Source organism: Diadema antillarum, unplaced genomic scaffold (assembly GCF_040938485.1).
Source record: "Diadema antillarum isolate AM-2024a unplaced genomic scaffold, OU_Dant_1.0 seq00000364_RagTag, whole genome shotgun sequence".
Classification (NCBI taxonomy): Eukaryota; Metazoa; Echinodermata; class Echinoidea; order Diadematoida; family Diadematidae; genus Diadema; species Diadema antillarum.
The window spans coordinates 1,599,401-1,614,898 of record NW_027271365.1 but is presented as its reverse complement, the minus strand read 5'-3'; the positions used below and the strand labels follow the sequence as shown (position 1 = coordinate 1,614,898).

The 15,498-nt window shown below is 38.9% G+C and overlaps 1 protein-coding gene across 1 annotated transcript; it reads left to right on the top strand.

Annotated features, from left to right (window-relative positions):
- Window positions 1–121: 121 nt before the first annotated feature.
- On the top strand, window positions 122–13,604 carry LOC139731176 (uncharacterized; the record flags this gene model as incomplete). Its single annotated transcript, XM_071642056.1, has 6 exons — window positions 122–303; window positions 876–921; window positions 1,674–1,742; window positions 10,742–10,887; window positions 12,738–12,804; window positions 13,578–13,604. Coding segments are annotated over 6 exons (537 nt in total), but the record flags the coding sequence as incomplete, so codon positions are not given.
- Window positions 13,605–15,498: the final 1,894 nt, after the last annotated feature.

The window sequence follows — 15,498 nt, the reverse complement described above, 5'->3', positions numbered from 1 at the left end:
TGTGTATTTTTGCTCTCCTGAACATTTGACATTTTTGAGATAGTCTTGTTGCCCCAACAGCATTCATTGTTGTTGTCTTTTTTCCCCCTAAAGATATGTCTCTCTATTCCTGTCTCCACAGTGTCACCTACCATCAGGAAAAGTGTTTCCCCCGCTCATCTCGAGATTCAAGAAGATGAAGAGCGAGTACCCAAACTTTGTTGCCCCAGAGGACCAGAGCATCGGTGCAGACTGGTCCGGCTCGATACAGGGGACCCAGGACGTGGGGGAGATGGAACCACCCATGGAGAGCTTGTCAGGAAGGTGTGTGAGTGTGTGTGTGTGTGTGTGTCTGAAACGCAAGTCTACAGGTCGCTGAATTTTTAGTGCGTTACTGACACTTTATTCTTAGCATGTGGGTAAAGAGTTGCGCATGCACACAAAGTCAGTTCTGAAATGGACAAACATACACCCCTTGTAGATCGAATAAATACTCATAGGTTTTTTTAAGTGAGTCCTGAATTGCTGTGTGCAGATGTCTGCCATGGTTATGCCATTTCCTTTCTTCCCTTTTTTTTTTTAGTTTGTTTGGTGAAAGAAGAAATGGAAATGAATGAAATCTAATCCAATTACAAATAAAACCATAAACCTGTTGAGGATGAGTCCCGAGTATACTCGGGCAAGTGTATATGAGAAATGCATGTTGTAGCAAAATCAGCCCGTCCTCAACGGGTTAATGCACATGTGTCATTAGCTAATACACTTGATGAACGACTTTCTGTCATGAAAATATTATGGTTAAAAAAAGAGATATTATCTCATTCAATCTGTGATGAAGTACAATGAATACGAATGTCTCTGTTTTTTGGTCCCCTCTCTTTTTTCCCATTCTGCAGCTCATTCCACAGAGTCCAGTACATTGGGAGAGTTTCAACTGGAACAGTAAGTATCATGGTTTTGTTTAATCAGACTGAATAAAACAAATCTGGTTTAACACTGTCACAGCAAAAACAGCATATTTGAATTTCAGTTACCATGGTAGTAGCCAAGTTAAAATTGCAAGGCTGTGGTCACTCAGTTGTTGCTATGGAGACTGTATCTATTGTCCTTTCCTATGATTGCATATGATCACTACTCCATTCCAGAGCTCCACATCCTGCATTGTAGGGTACTTTGTGGATCTGTACTTCACTTGTACTCCTGTGTGCACCCCTTTGCACCCCATGTACCCCTTCACACTCCTATGTACACATTTATACCCTTGTGTACCCCTGTGCACACCTTTGAACCTGTGTAGATGCCTGTTTGCCCCCTTGCACATGTCACCCCTCTGTACCCCTTTTTGTAACCCTGTGCATCCCTGTATGCACCCACAAGAACCGTCATACACCAGTCTGCACCGCTGTACACCCCTTGCACCTGTGTTAACTCCATGCACCCTGTGTTAACTCTTACTGTTAACTGTTAACTATAATACGTACCTATGTGCATGTAGACGAATGTGTGCTTCTTTCATGTAGAAAACAGCCTGGCATATTCTATTTGGCTGTAGTATTCCATGTTTGGTGGTGTACCGACATTAGATTTCTGCTGTCATATTCTCTGTGCGAATTTGCTGATAAGGTTTTCACAAACACTTCAGCACAACCCCCTTTTAATATGAGGTTAATTTTTCTGTCCTTGTCAATACCTAGAATGGAGGAACAGAAGTCATTGAAGATGGTGTGAAGCAAGTCCTGAATGATGAGGGAAATATCAGGCGGGTGAGTGTTCATGAATTCAAGGTAAAACACATATGCATGTAGAAATGTTGGTGATAACATTGATGACACGATTTCACTTTGATGATGATGAATATACGAAATATTAACCAAAAATGTACGCCAACACTATTGCAATCTCAGAACATAATTATGTTATCGTGGATGCTATGTAATGTTATGTAATCAATTACAAATCGGGCCATAGCAGTGTCTGTTGATCCTCCATTCAAACTGACTTTATAAGCCTTACACCGCTTTTTGTATCAATTGGCACATCCACTGGAATGCTTTCCTACCCAATCAACAGAGATGTTGGGGAAACTAACTGTCAATGAATATGATATCTTATTTGTATCCTAGTGGATTCAAGTTCAGCGAGGTTGTCCTCACCAGGGTTTTTGCTTCGTAAAGCGCAACAACAATTGCAAATCACAAATAATTGTGGTACAAGGTGCTATCATCGATTAAATGTGAGCAAATTTCAAGTCATTTTGGTGTGTGCGTGTGTTCCCAAATCAAACGCGAGATATGAAACTCGTCACTTGAAGACAAGTTAGGTGATACGCTGGGGATTATCAGATATCGGATGCCCGTGATCTACACATCTTCAAAGGGGACACAGAGAAATCAAAGCAGCACTGTGTATGATGTTATGAATTCAAAAACAATCACACCCTAATACATGGGCATACCTCAATTTCTCCTCTGAAATCAATGGTAGCACTCATGACATTGTACCAGTGATTGCATTGTGCATGAACCTTCCTTTATAAGATACCGGTGCACAGTGTCATTATATCATAAATATCACTTGATCATCAGTGATTGATTTTAATATGAGACAAAAGATATATCAAATTGAACGCTTACCACTTAACTCAAGAGACTTCAGTAGTTGCTCCGTTCTGTACTGCCCAGATATCAACAATATAACATCCTTTATGGCTACCAATAGAAAGCATGCATAACAAGAATAAAAGCTCAGCAGTTTCCAAAGGCAGAACGAGGCAGAACCCCTTTTATACACACTACACCCAGCGGAGTGTGGCACGAAATACCTTCTATACCAAGTTCTCTTCGGATCATACCTTTCCAGCCTGTCTACAAGTCCATTATTAGTCCTGACAATAACAAATTTATTAAGTACATTTCTAAGAGATGAGCGGGATGCTGCACCTGGCCTGCAACAAATTAATTCAGTTCACGGGCCAATTATGTAAACGTACGCATACCACCCTGTCACGGTACTAGAACTAGTCCACTGCCTGGACTGTTTTGTGTGATCATTTACCGCGCGCACACACCACTACAGCACGCGTATGCCCCACCGTATGCTCGTGTATTAATTTGCCGCGCACGCACGCATCTCGACCTCCAAAACAGTCCAGTCTGGTTTGCCAAGTCTCCCCGAAATATTTCGGAAAAAATTGGCCCCACCCCCATCCCCTCATTCATTTCGAGCATCCTGATTGGTCGATGAGATCGCGTCCAGCAGGCAATTTGTGGGATCGAAAAAAGTCGATCGATCTCTAATCTTGTAGTCTTATTGCAAACAGGTATATTGCATGTAGCAATATAACATATGTATTTTACACCAATATTTGTATTAATCTCTCCATATATTGATGGAATTTCAAAATTATTTTTCTTTTTATTAAAAATTGCTCAAATGATATATCTTAGAGATCATAAGAGGAGAATGAAATTAGAACGTACATAAACCGTGCGTAAGATTAAGACTAACTTCTACTCGTTTCCATAACTGTTATAAATTAAATTATAAATATCACAATAACCAGCATTTTAAATCTATTTTTCGACAGAAAAAAATAATTCAAAAATTACAAATAAAAAAAATTGATAGATACGTGTAGAAAAGATATTCGCCCATTTAAAGCATCGTGACTTATCGTACGTGTCAATTTCGAGGTGGCTTTTACTTCTCGATCGGGGATCCCCCGGATCGCGTGTACATCATACAGCTTGTGCAACAAATGTGCTTTTCGTATTGATTGCGAGTCTTGCGTTTTCCGACCAAAATCTGTGCAGCATTTCAAGTATTTCCTCCAAACCTTGTTTACATGATCAATGGATGTCAACATCAGCGTCTCCGAGTCGCTTTTCTGACAGTGATAATGAGAAGAGCATTCAATGCAATGTGCTACTGAGAAGCTTGGATTCGTTGACGGTTTCGGGGAGCAGCAGCAGAACCAGAACTTAGAAGTCCCTACTACACGTATTTGTTTCTCCGTGCGTGGTCAAATAGACTCATGATTTTGTTTACCTCCATGCCGACTGGTTTCGGCAATAGTGTGGTGTTCCAACTTCCAAGCTGCACCGTTGTGCATTGATATTCTTCGCAAACTAGATCTACATGATGGACCAGACTCTCCGAAAGCTGTGGCTCTTGTCATGCCTTTGAAGTCTTTAATTTCGGACCAGATGAGCAGGGCTATTATGGATCTTGCTTGGCCTGCGTGACAAAGTCGAAGACTCAAGCGGCCTAGTGGTAAGCTAATCATTTAACGTTAGATCTATCCAGTTTCTACAAATGATTCGTCAAGGCAACTTTCATTACGTGTCTCATGTCAAACTGTAACTGTAGGCCCCTAGTTGAACAACAAAAAAATGATTGTAAAACTAAATGTAGTTAAATGTCTGGCCTCTGGGCCGGGTAGGGTAAACACATGTCAGGCTTCTACTACAGTGCTACTCTACTTGTGAGTGTTCCTAGGTGTACTGAGCTGAGTCAAATCCTGTGTAATTGTAATAAATTGTTAACACCGTAACTGCACTGGTTTAATTGTTTTGTACAGTACAGTAACTACTGTAACTTTCTCGCATACAAATGCAATTACACATAGGCCTACTGCCTTAGCTTTAATCTGTGAGACACAGCCTGTGTCTCGTCGGCTTTGCTCCTCTACACAGACAGAGGAGCAATCGAGACACACGCTGTGGCCCACAGACTAATTCTTCATGTGCATGTACATTGAGAAAAAACTCAAATAGGAACATGCTTCAGTATGCAAATGTACTCATACTGAAAGGGGACAACTTTGCACAACAGGGAATGACACTAGAACCAGACAGGGTTTGCCTTTTGAACACTTTAATTCGGTCTTCGGTACCGAATCATCAACATAGGTCCTCTGAGGACAGTCGCCATCTTTCGTTCTTCTTTCCGCCCTCTCTCGGCGTATCTGTTACAATCGTTTACACATTATGTTCCCTTACAATACTTGTTCATCTATAGATTAAAATTATGCAGTCCTATGGCTATGCGATATGCATTGAAGAGACTGCAGGCATTATTGAAATCACATGTGCAATGTAGAAAATGTTTTTTATTTTAATCTTACTGTTTTTTTTTCTTATTTTTCAAATAGGGGGACTGCATGTGGAGACACCAAAGCATTTCGAGCAGTGTATGGAAAATTTGGTGAATTACGATCGGAACTCAAGTCGTCATTCCCGCTGTTGCCCTGACAGCCACTGCAACCAGAGATGTGCGTAGCGGTATCATCGAAAACTTTGGTCTTCGCAATTATGTGTGGGTAAATCAGTTGCCGGACAAGCAAAATATAAAACATGTTGTCAAGTCTGCTGCAAGAGATTTAGATACAATGTTCAAGTGGCTGGCAGATGACTTGAAGATCCATGGTGCATGTTGTGAAAGGATGATAAGAAAAATGTGCAGTAATGTGTACGCGACCTTTATGGCACTGCTTCCAGAAGGTTGCCACAGGTATGTTAATAAGTTTATATGTACCACCAGAACATGGAAACTGATATCCAAAAGGAAATTGTTGACAGCATGTTAGCAACAGATGGTGAAATCAGAGTTCTGATAGCTACCATTGCATCTGGCCTGGGTGTTGATGTAAGCAACGTACACAGTACGGTTTTGTGTGGATGCCCAAGTGATCTAGACGATTATATCCACTTTTTACAAGCACTCAATTTTCAGGCCTTATCAGATATACTGGTAACATGAAGAATCATGTACAGCTGTACAGCTGTACATCGTAGCTGAGATTGTTTTTTTTTTTAATGAAAAATGTCACGTATACACGTGTACATGTAGCTTAGCTTGTACCTTTGGGATTTGAAAATTGTTTTTTAGAGAATTCATATGATTGTTTTAAAACAAGAATCCACTGTGGGTGTTTTTCCTCCTTAAGGTTTGTAATGGTGAGTGGTTGGTACATTGGTTTCTGGTGTACCTGAATTTTTGCAGTTCCATGCTACATGTACAATAATTTTCTTTTTATCACTGCAATTACTGTACCTTGCTCTTATTCATAAATCTAAGCAAATACAATGTACATTTGTACACACCTACTTTTCATACTGTACTTTGTTTTTTAGGCGTGAATATTTTCATTGATTTTCATTGGACATGTTGATGGGTACATATCATAATTACAAGTGATAAAATTATGGAAAAGTTGAAATATTTTATTTCAAGGTTGTGTTTTTGTGATGTAGTGGATTACATGTACATGTACATACAGACCATGCCAAGTGGGGATGGGCTGTGTGTTTTGGGTGTTTGGGTGGGTGTTTGAAAATTGAACTGAAAATGCTGTTTGTCTGCACATGTAATTGTACATCGCATGTTCATCTATGCATACATGTACATACAAGTGTACAAATGTGTAGAGTGTGTTTTTGAGTTGTACAACTACCAAGAACTTGTTTACATATAATACTTTCTTTACATACAAAATCATTCATGAGAAGTACAGTATGTTCTTTGGCCCATTTTGATAAAACTAAAACTAGTTCTGTTAATGCACATGAACATTTTTACCTATAGTTTGAACTGTGTGGCAATGAATTTATTTTCTTTTTTGAACTTCGAAGCATTTTTTTTTAAACCAAGAATTGTAAAGCGCAACAAATGAAAAAACAAAGATTTCTTTGTCATAACTTGTAACCAGTTTGTGTTAATCCTGTATTTTTGATGTGTAATGAGAGTCTACTACACATGGTAATCAGACTGAAATGTGACATATCAAATTATTTCTCTGACATCAAAATTCAGAGTCAAACAGTTTACAATGTATTTTGTATGAAATAATGCACTGTTGTTGAACAATGATCATGAACTATCATGAATATACAGTGTATTGTATATTACAGTACTTGTACATGTACATGTACAAATGAAAGTGTATAATGAAGGAATTTCAAGAGCATGGAGAAACAACTGAAATATGCCTAATATTTTATAAACTATAGAACATTTAATTTCAGTTCCTTATGAGTACTTGGTGGCACAGAATATCCAACTTTAAAGACACTTATACACCTGAGGAATTATTTTGAATGTCCTTCCCAGAGTGACAACTTTTTGAACTCATTATTGACAGTTGGGAGTGGGATGCTAGCTTTGAAACTTCCTTGGTAGTTGGTACAACATTAACAGTTTTACCATCATGGCCAAATTTTTATAATGAAGGCTTAAGAAGTAATGTGATTAAAAAGATGTACAAGTTATACTGTACATATGCTCAAATTACACTACTCGTAGTCCATTTGTTTTCACTTTGCTGTCTGCTCTTACTGTACATGAAATGATGAAGACTACACAGTGTATTTAACAGTACATATATTTGCACATATGTGTAATGTACATGTACACTGTACATTGTACATTTCAAAGTACAATAGTGATAAATTGATGTATTTCCTGACCACACCTCAACACTGAAAAAAAATCTAAACTTACCAATATTACAGGTGCCATAAACGTTGAAAAAAAATAAAGTCTACTATACTGTACAGCTGTATGTACAAAGTACATATACAATGTTTTAATTTGGATGTGATTTGTAATAGGGGGTTTAATCAAATTACTAACATGTGAGTGTGTGTGTGTGTGTGTGTGCATGTGTTTGTGTATGTTTGTGTGTGTGTGTGTGTGTGTGTGTGTGTGCACATGCGTGTATGTGTTTGTGTGTGTTGTGTGCATGGCCCACACATTTCCCAAGCATAATTTCACACTGATATCCCCCTTAAATGTTTGTGAATTAGAAAAAAACAAGTTGCTTTGTCAGACTGTCTTTTGATATGAATAGGCCTACTTATTTGATAATGTATATGTACATGGAGCTACTATTTTGAGCAAATACAGGTATGGTTTGCCAAAAAAAGAGGAAGATATATATGTGACCCTGCACCTCAAAACAAACAAAAAGTCGCCAGACATTAATTTTTAGTTCAGACCATATTCTGAAAGAACAGACGTTAAGCTTTAAAATGATGTATAACTCAAATCAAATGGACTCTCCTAACCTATCTAAATATTGGAAAGAAAGTACAAACTCAGGAAAAAGTGTGAACTGAGAAAAGAGGCTCTGAAGTACAGTGTCTATTCAAGCGGTTAATCTTTACCAAACCGTGTTGGCTGTGTGATGAATGGGACAAAAAACAGGAAGTAAACAACCAGAGTAACGACAATGAAGGGATTATTGGATTAAATTGAAATTAAGCATGCCTCATTAACACATTCTGTCCATAATTAACACCAACTTTCAAAGCAGTAGCACTATCCTTTCAAAAGTTATTAGAGTTGAAAGGGAAGAGTGTGGACAAGGTTTTTCAGAAATGAAAAAGGGATTCTAAAGACACACCTAATCACACTATTCTACCAAGAATGTTCGAGATAAACTGCTAAAAAACGCACTTTCCTGGCCGTTTTATGATACCAAATTTTAGCATAATGTAAAAGAAGACCCGCTCTTTCAGAAAATATGAAAAAGTCAAGTTCGGCTAGGTTGACCCATTTCACTTATTTTCAGTCCTCACGCAAAATCAGTGTGTGCGACTTTATGTTCGTTTTGAGGTGCACGGTCACATATATATATATATATATATATATATATATATATATATATATATATATGTAACCTTTATATGCATATGCAGAAGGGCAGTTCAACCAAAAACTGTTCACTTGTAATGCCAGAGACAAATGGACCAATATCTCTAGCAAAAATGCTCTTAAGCGTCTTCATCTTGGTTTACTAAGTTTAGCTGTACTATCATGAAGACTAACAAACAAAAAACTGAGTGACGGGGTATTCTTACAACAGGGATATTGGTCTGATTGTCTCTGTTACAGAAGTTACCAAAGTGAATAGTGTCGGTCTAACTGCCCAGTAGGCCCTACATGAAGTGGTAATAAAATTATAAAAGTTGTACAAACTTAGCACAATTCTTTAAATTTAGACTGCTCTCTAAATAAGGCACCTTCTGGTTCCTTACATGTACTTCACAACTTTGCACTACAAATTGTGTAATGTGGTTGTACCCTATCCCCTTCACCTCCACCACCCCTGATCAGAATATGCTTGATATCTTGTATACCATAGCTAAGTAGCGGTTCATAGAACCTACATCTCACAGCCCTGAGCTTATTACAAAATTACATTGTTATTTAGTGGGCCACAAGTGCCTATGTCAATTAAAGAATTTCTTTAATTTCTGAACATTTCATCATACAATATTATTAAGGAAGAATAATTGATGACAAAATTATTTCTTTTAATGAATATGATCGGCACAATCCACCCCCCTCAAAAAAAAAAAAAAAAACATATTGATCCCCTTTACCAACAATAACATCGCCAAACAAATCTTCCAACTTTTCTTGAGGTCCACATCTCACGACCTTCACATAGTTCTTTGCAGTTTTATGTAGTGTTTGGACGTTAGAAGTGGCACATCACAAATCATACATCGGCGAGCTGGCGATTTGTAGCTCGCCATTTTCAATCTCAAGAATAATATTCAAGTCATCATCGAATCTGGGCACAACAAAGTCCAAAACACCACGTGAAAGTAGGGCGGACATGACTGCAACCATAACTTTCAGCCAGTCAAAAACGTTGCACGAATCAGCTGTGCAACAATGCATGGTACGGATCACTGAAGAACTGAGTACATGTATCTCATTGCATTGTGATCAAAGAGTTGGCTCTTTGATTGTGATAATGTGTGTTGTGCAAAAATGCAGGCATCTCTGTGCACATAATTAGTAATTGTTGCAGATCGCACTGTATTCACGGTGCAATGCACACAGCTGGCTGCAGATCGATCGATCCCACATAACTTTTCTGTGATCGATCCCTTAGTTTTCATGCATACGCAATGAGCTTGCGAGAGATAGGGCATTACGTAAGCATACCTAATATGAACTTTTGACCCTACGCACTGTCAAACCATTCTGGACGTTTTTTTCGGACAGGTTTGTTGGCATCGAGCGGTTACAGGGGATAGCGCGATAAGCTGTGGAGCGGCGCGTGGATGCGTAATGCTAGAAAACGTCCAGAATCTGGACTATACTAGAACAAGAGCAACCATAGAGAAAAGAAAAGAGAGAAAGAAGGGTGACAATCAAATGTACATTGGAAATCCATGACCTGGCATCTTGCAAACAAAGCAAGTTTATGAGATAGTCTTTATGGAGCTACAATGATATGAAATTCATCTGTGCTTTTTCAAAAAAGGCAAGAAGGAGATTTTTGAAAAAAGGCAAGAAGGAGATTAAAGAATCTTCCGGTGTCGGGATCAAAATAACATGATTGCAAGATGGATTTTGTGTAATATATTTTATGTCAAGTCCATTTTCCTTTCTCGCTAGTTAAGGAAGGCAGTGCTATGCAATTGAGGGAATGAAGGATTTGGAATTTCAATTTGAAGTTAATATTACGAAAAGTTTTCTTTATCGAGATGTTGACATGTCATACGATGACTGAAAATTTCATGTTATTTGGTCAAGTCATTTTTGAGCTACTTCATTCACAATATTCATCAGAGAGAAAGGGGGAAAAAAGGAAGAATCCATACAGATACAACAGGTGATACACTGATGACGTATCACCTAATTATCGCAGAGCTTACTCACATACACCTGCTCCTAGCCGTGACTTCCTCTTTCTTTTCGTCTGTCTGTCTTCCTGTACTTTGTTACCATGACAACATGACAGAACATGATTCTGGAGCTCGGCGAGACGCTGGTCATGGTGTATGACTTGGATGAAACGAAGGCGATGCTGATGAAGCACAGCTATCCCGAGATCTCGTCCTGCGGCCGGCGCATGGACCACGTCAAGTGCTTTGCCTTCGTGGTCGGGTGAGTAGGAAGTCCTTGGCTGTATGCTTGTCAAGGCAAACCACATTTCCATGGAAACAGGATCTACCTTATCCTCCCCAGTCATCTTTTGTGGATGTCCAAGTTATGAATGCCCGTCCTTAGGGTAATATGATGTTTGTTTCTGTTGCATTTTTTCATCTTCACCTGTAAAAGCTCAACACAAAGTGAAACAACACAGCAAACCTGCCAATATGAGAGAGCAAAAAAGGCAAGCCTGTATCAAATTGTGCCACTGAGGCAAGTGATGTTATCAGAATTTTCTGAGACATGAAGGTGCTAGATCAAATTTCCATCTCAGTTTTTTTTGTAGAACTCACTACCACGATGTACTTAAAGATACTCAAGCATTCATTTTGAATGAATTTTCTAATGCATGACTGTAGTGTATTGAATTTCCAATTTCTTGTGGAAACTACTGTTATAAATGTGCTTCAAAATACTCCAGTTTTCATTTAGGATGTCGTATGCATTTCAATATGGCGGGGGGGGGGGGGGGGGGAAGGGGAATGGATGTGGCTCAGGTTTCCTTGATGTTATTTAAAGTCGTGATTACATTCACCATCATTCACTGCTAATGATAGCCAAGAGAACAAAATCTAATCAAGCTGATTGGGTGATGATTGTTTTTCTTTAATAGTTAAATGATTCTCAGAATATCTGCAATCATACAGTGTATGTGCTATTTGTCACATAAAAGTGTTTTACTGAAAATAGTTGCTCACATTCACGTACATACTTGCTTATTCCATCATGTGTTTGGAATTTGAGCCATGTATGGCCAAAATGCCTCCAGTGAATTTGTACATGGCTGTTCATCAGTGAATTCCTTGTATGTGAAGTTTTGAACAGGAAGTATGCCTTCATGTTACAGGACATGTGATGGCATATGTTAAAATTTCACCATTTTTATCATTTTCATAATTCTATTATTTGCATAAAACATACGATGCGACAGTTGATTCCATGAATCTGTGAAATGTGGGATTCATGGAATCTGTGAAATGTGGGATTCATGGAATCCGTGCTAATGACTGGTTTTTACCTCTAATGATCAGCTGGTCACTGTCACATTATCAGGGGCAGAGCTGCCAAAGACATCTGCCATTAAGTATCTATCAGGGCTGGCAGAACCGGGGAGCCACTTTTTTGCCACATACAAAGGAATACAAAAGAAGTCACCACGTTTGGCCCCCCCCCCCCACACACTTTTTTTTTACCCCGGAAGTGCGTAAGTGGCTCTAGAAAGAAACGATCTATTCATTTTTGCGCTGAAGACTTTTTTTTTGCTTGTCAGCTGAAGAAACCCAGAAGTGGCACCTTACAGCATTTGCGCTGGCCTTTTATTTTTATTTTTTCTTCTTTCTTTTTCTGCTTGTTAGCTGATGAAATCCGGAAGTTGCGCCAGAAGTCTGAAGTGCCCCCCCCCCACACACACACACACACTTGATAATGTGGTGCTAGCCATGTCTATATCATTGATACTTGTATCTATTGAGAGCTCTGGTATGTGAAGGTGGTGTATTTCTCAGAATGCACTAGCTGTGAAATTCATTTGTAGAAGTAACCAGCTCACCTGAGTAGATCAAGGATGTCATTCTTAGAGTCGAGATTTAATGTATCACCTGCTTATGGGAAATATTTTGAGGAGTATTTTGTTATTCCGATGCATGATCAATGAAAAGGCAGTAGTTTTCAATTATCATTATTTCTTAAATGAGCTTCCATGACTTTAGCTGGTATCATCTTAATTGGGACTGCAATCAATTTTTCTGTGATCTGTATTATATCCCTGATTCTAATAGACTGAATGGGTTTCTTTTGGTTTTCAGAGACACAACTTGTTCCATATCCAAGTCATTCCAGTGCCATGTGTTTGAAGCCCAGTCTGAAGTTGAGGTGAGTGATAGTCATCCACTTCTCTCATTACATCCTTGTATCTCTTGCGGTACCGTGGCTTTTGTGATTGGCAGTGGCAGCATCAAATGATACTAATCTGTTTGGTCAGCTGTGTGTGTGCCATGGAGCAGTATTGCCCCATTGCATCTGACATGTGGTAGCACCCTGTAGATTGAATGCATTGGCTGCCTAGTCCCATTAAGCAGTTTGATAACCCTTTTAGTGCTAGGAGAGCTAATTGGTACCAAGAACCCTATAGCTTTGTACACACTTTTCAAAGTCCCTGGTATAGAAAGGGTTTAAAGAACAATGAGATGATGATGATGCATGACAGTGAAGTGTGATTGAGGAATCCTGAGTTCAATATAATGAGTAATCTCCTAATATTGGACTCCGGAAATACAAATCGTAGTCGTGAAGAGCCTAGGTTATCAGACAAGCAATTCCCCCCCCCCCCCCCCCACCCCCATCACAAGGATTTGCAATTAATCATGATATTGATTTACAAATGCAATGGTTTTCCATGTACTGGAGTATGTTTCCGATTGGTTGTTACTGTCTGTAGAAAAGGCCCCACATGTGCTAGTGATGGCACATACGGCTGTGTACACAATGTAGTAAACTGAGTGACAAACAAGAATGATTTTTGATGTGTCATCTTTTCTCAGTCTTAAAGAATATTGCATTTCTATAATTTCTTTCTTTTTTTTTGCCTTTGAATACTTTGCGGTTTTTGCTGATCAGCTTATGCACTTGTATGCCTCCTTTACCAGTCAGCACCTCTCATGGGCTTACTGTAAAAGAGTACGTTTTAGAGGTGTTGACATTTTCACCCATTTCACGCAATATGAAACTAGAACGAAAATTAAAAGAATGCAAATGTTTTTACATGTAATATGTAGTAATATTTGTATAGCTTTAATTCTGCAGAATTAAAAATATGAAATTCATTTTACTTGACTGAGCACAAGAAATTACTCATGGTCATATATCAAGTCGAAGGGAGGTTAGCCCCATATTAACTCTTAACGTGCCATGGTCGCCGATCGGCGACCATAGTCCTGACGTGCCATGGTCGCCGATCGGCGACTAAGAAGAGCAAGAAAACTCCTGCTCATTAAAATGTTTGTGGTATCATAATTACTTGCACTATGAAACTGCCATTGATATATAATGATAGCAGATAAGTGTATCTATCGTTTGAACTAAATATTTGTGTATGCTTACATAGGATTTTTTAGAGTAAATTCATGATTTTTCGACAAGGTATGTTTTCTTCGCGCCGGGAAAATTCGGCGTGAGCGCACCCTCTGTGAGCTGTGTATAAATCAAAAGTCTCATTGGTAAACCACGCGTGTGTACGCTATTGAGTCTGCGTGTCTTTTCTATGAGGTTCCAGTCGTCTTGTTCCGCTTGGATGCTGTCCTGCGGGACGGCTGAAAGCATGCTTTCATTTTGTCCCTCAGAGAAGGTCAGCTTTTATTTTGACGGTCAAGCCTTTCATCCTTTTGTCTGTTTGATGTACTGTAATCGTCCCGACGCTTACATACAATCAGATACAAAAGAAGAAAACGCCTTTGTCCTTGTGTATGCACGCGTACCAGCAAGCGAAAACTTGACTCGTGAACTAAGCCGCACGGCACATCCATATAATTTGCGTTGACGTGATCGTCATTGTTTTTAGCCTGTCATTGCCGGTCTCCTTGTTCAAATGAAAGTGAATACCAGGAGAAATTTAGGTTGGCGTACTTTAGGACTAAAGACAGAATGGTAGAAAAAGAGGGGGAGGTGAAAAGGGTATAAAAATACCCAGGTATAGTCCCCATTTGTGTATGAATGTGTCATTACATAATATCATTAGCGCTAGAAAGAGTTCGATATACACACCTTGAGAAAGGGAAGTACTGAATACATAATGCAGCTGGTATGGTAGTGCCCGACATCATAGTAATTTCGTACGCATATTTCTGCGTACTTACGATCTTCAATACTCGCGGGACCTCGTAGACTGGCCTCACAAATCGTTTATAAGGACCGAAACCGCAAAAATAGAATGCAACACAAAAATGCAAAAACGTTAAGAAATTCACATTTTACCTCAGATTTAGAAGAAGATGTCGATTTATCGCAAGATTTTATCATGGGAACTATTCAAAATGTTCGTATTAGACATTTTGCGGTGAGAAAAAAAAATGAGCCTCATTAGCCGATTCTTTTTCTCTTTGTCCTCCCCTCGGTAAGAATACTAGTAGGTACATGTAGTGAACCTTGGGTAAGAATTGTGGTTCTGGTGCAAGAACAAGATGTGAAAGCATTGACTATGCCATTACGAAAATCATGTACCTAATTATAATGCGATTTTTTTTTTTGCGGTTGTAAAAGACAACTTTTGATTTTTTTTTAAATTTTTGGAGAGAAAGATATACTTGAAGCCTATTCTCCAAAAACCTGAGTGAATAATTTGCGTACTTTTGCTGAATTCGTATTTTCAGGACTTTGTGAATAACCGGTGTTATTTTTTGCAGACATTTCATCCACTTTGTGCTGAATTCAAAGCCACAAAAAAGGCGTTCGGTGATACGATCCGCTCTCCTACTGTATACATAGTAAACGATTCATAGACATTCACAAAGCACACATCGCGATAGCTAATGTCCTATCTTTTTGGCCCTTTGTATGCGTTTATTGTGTACT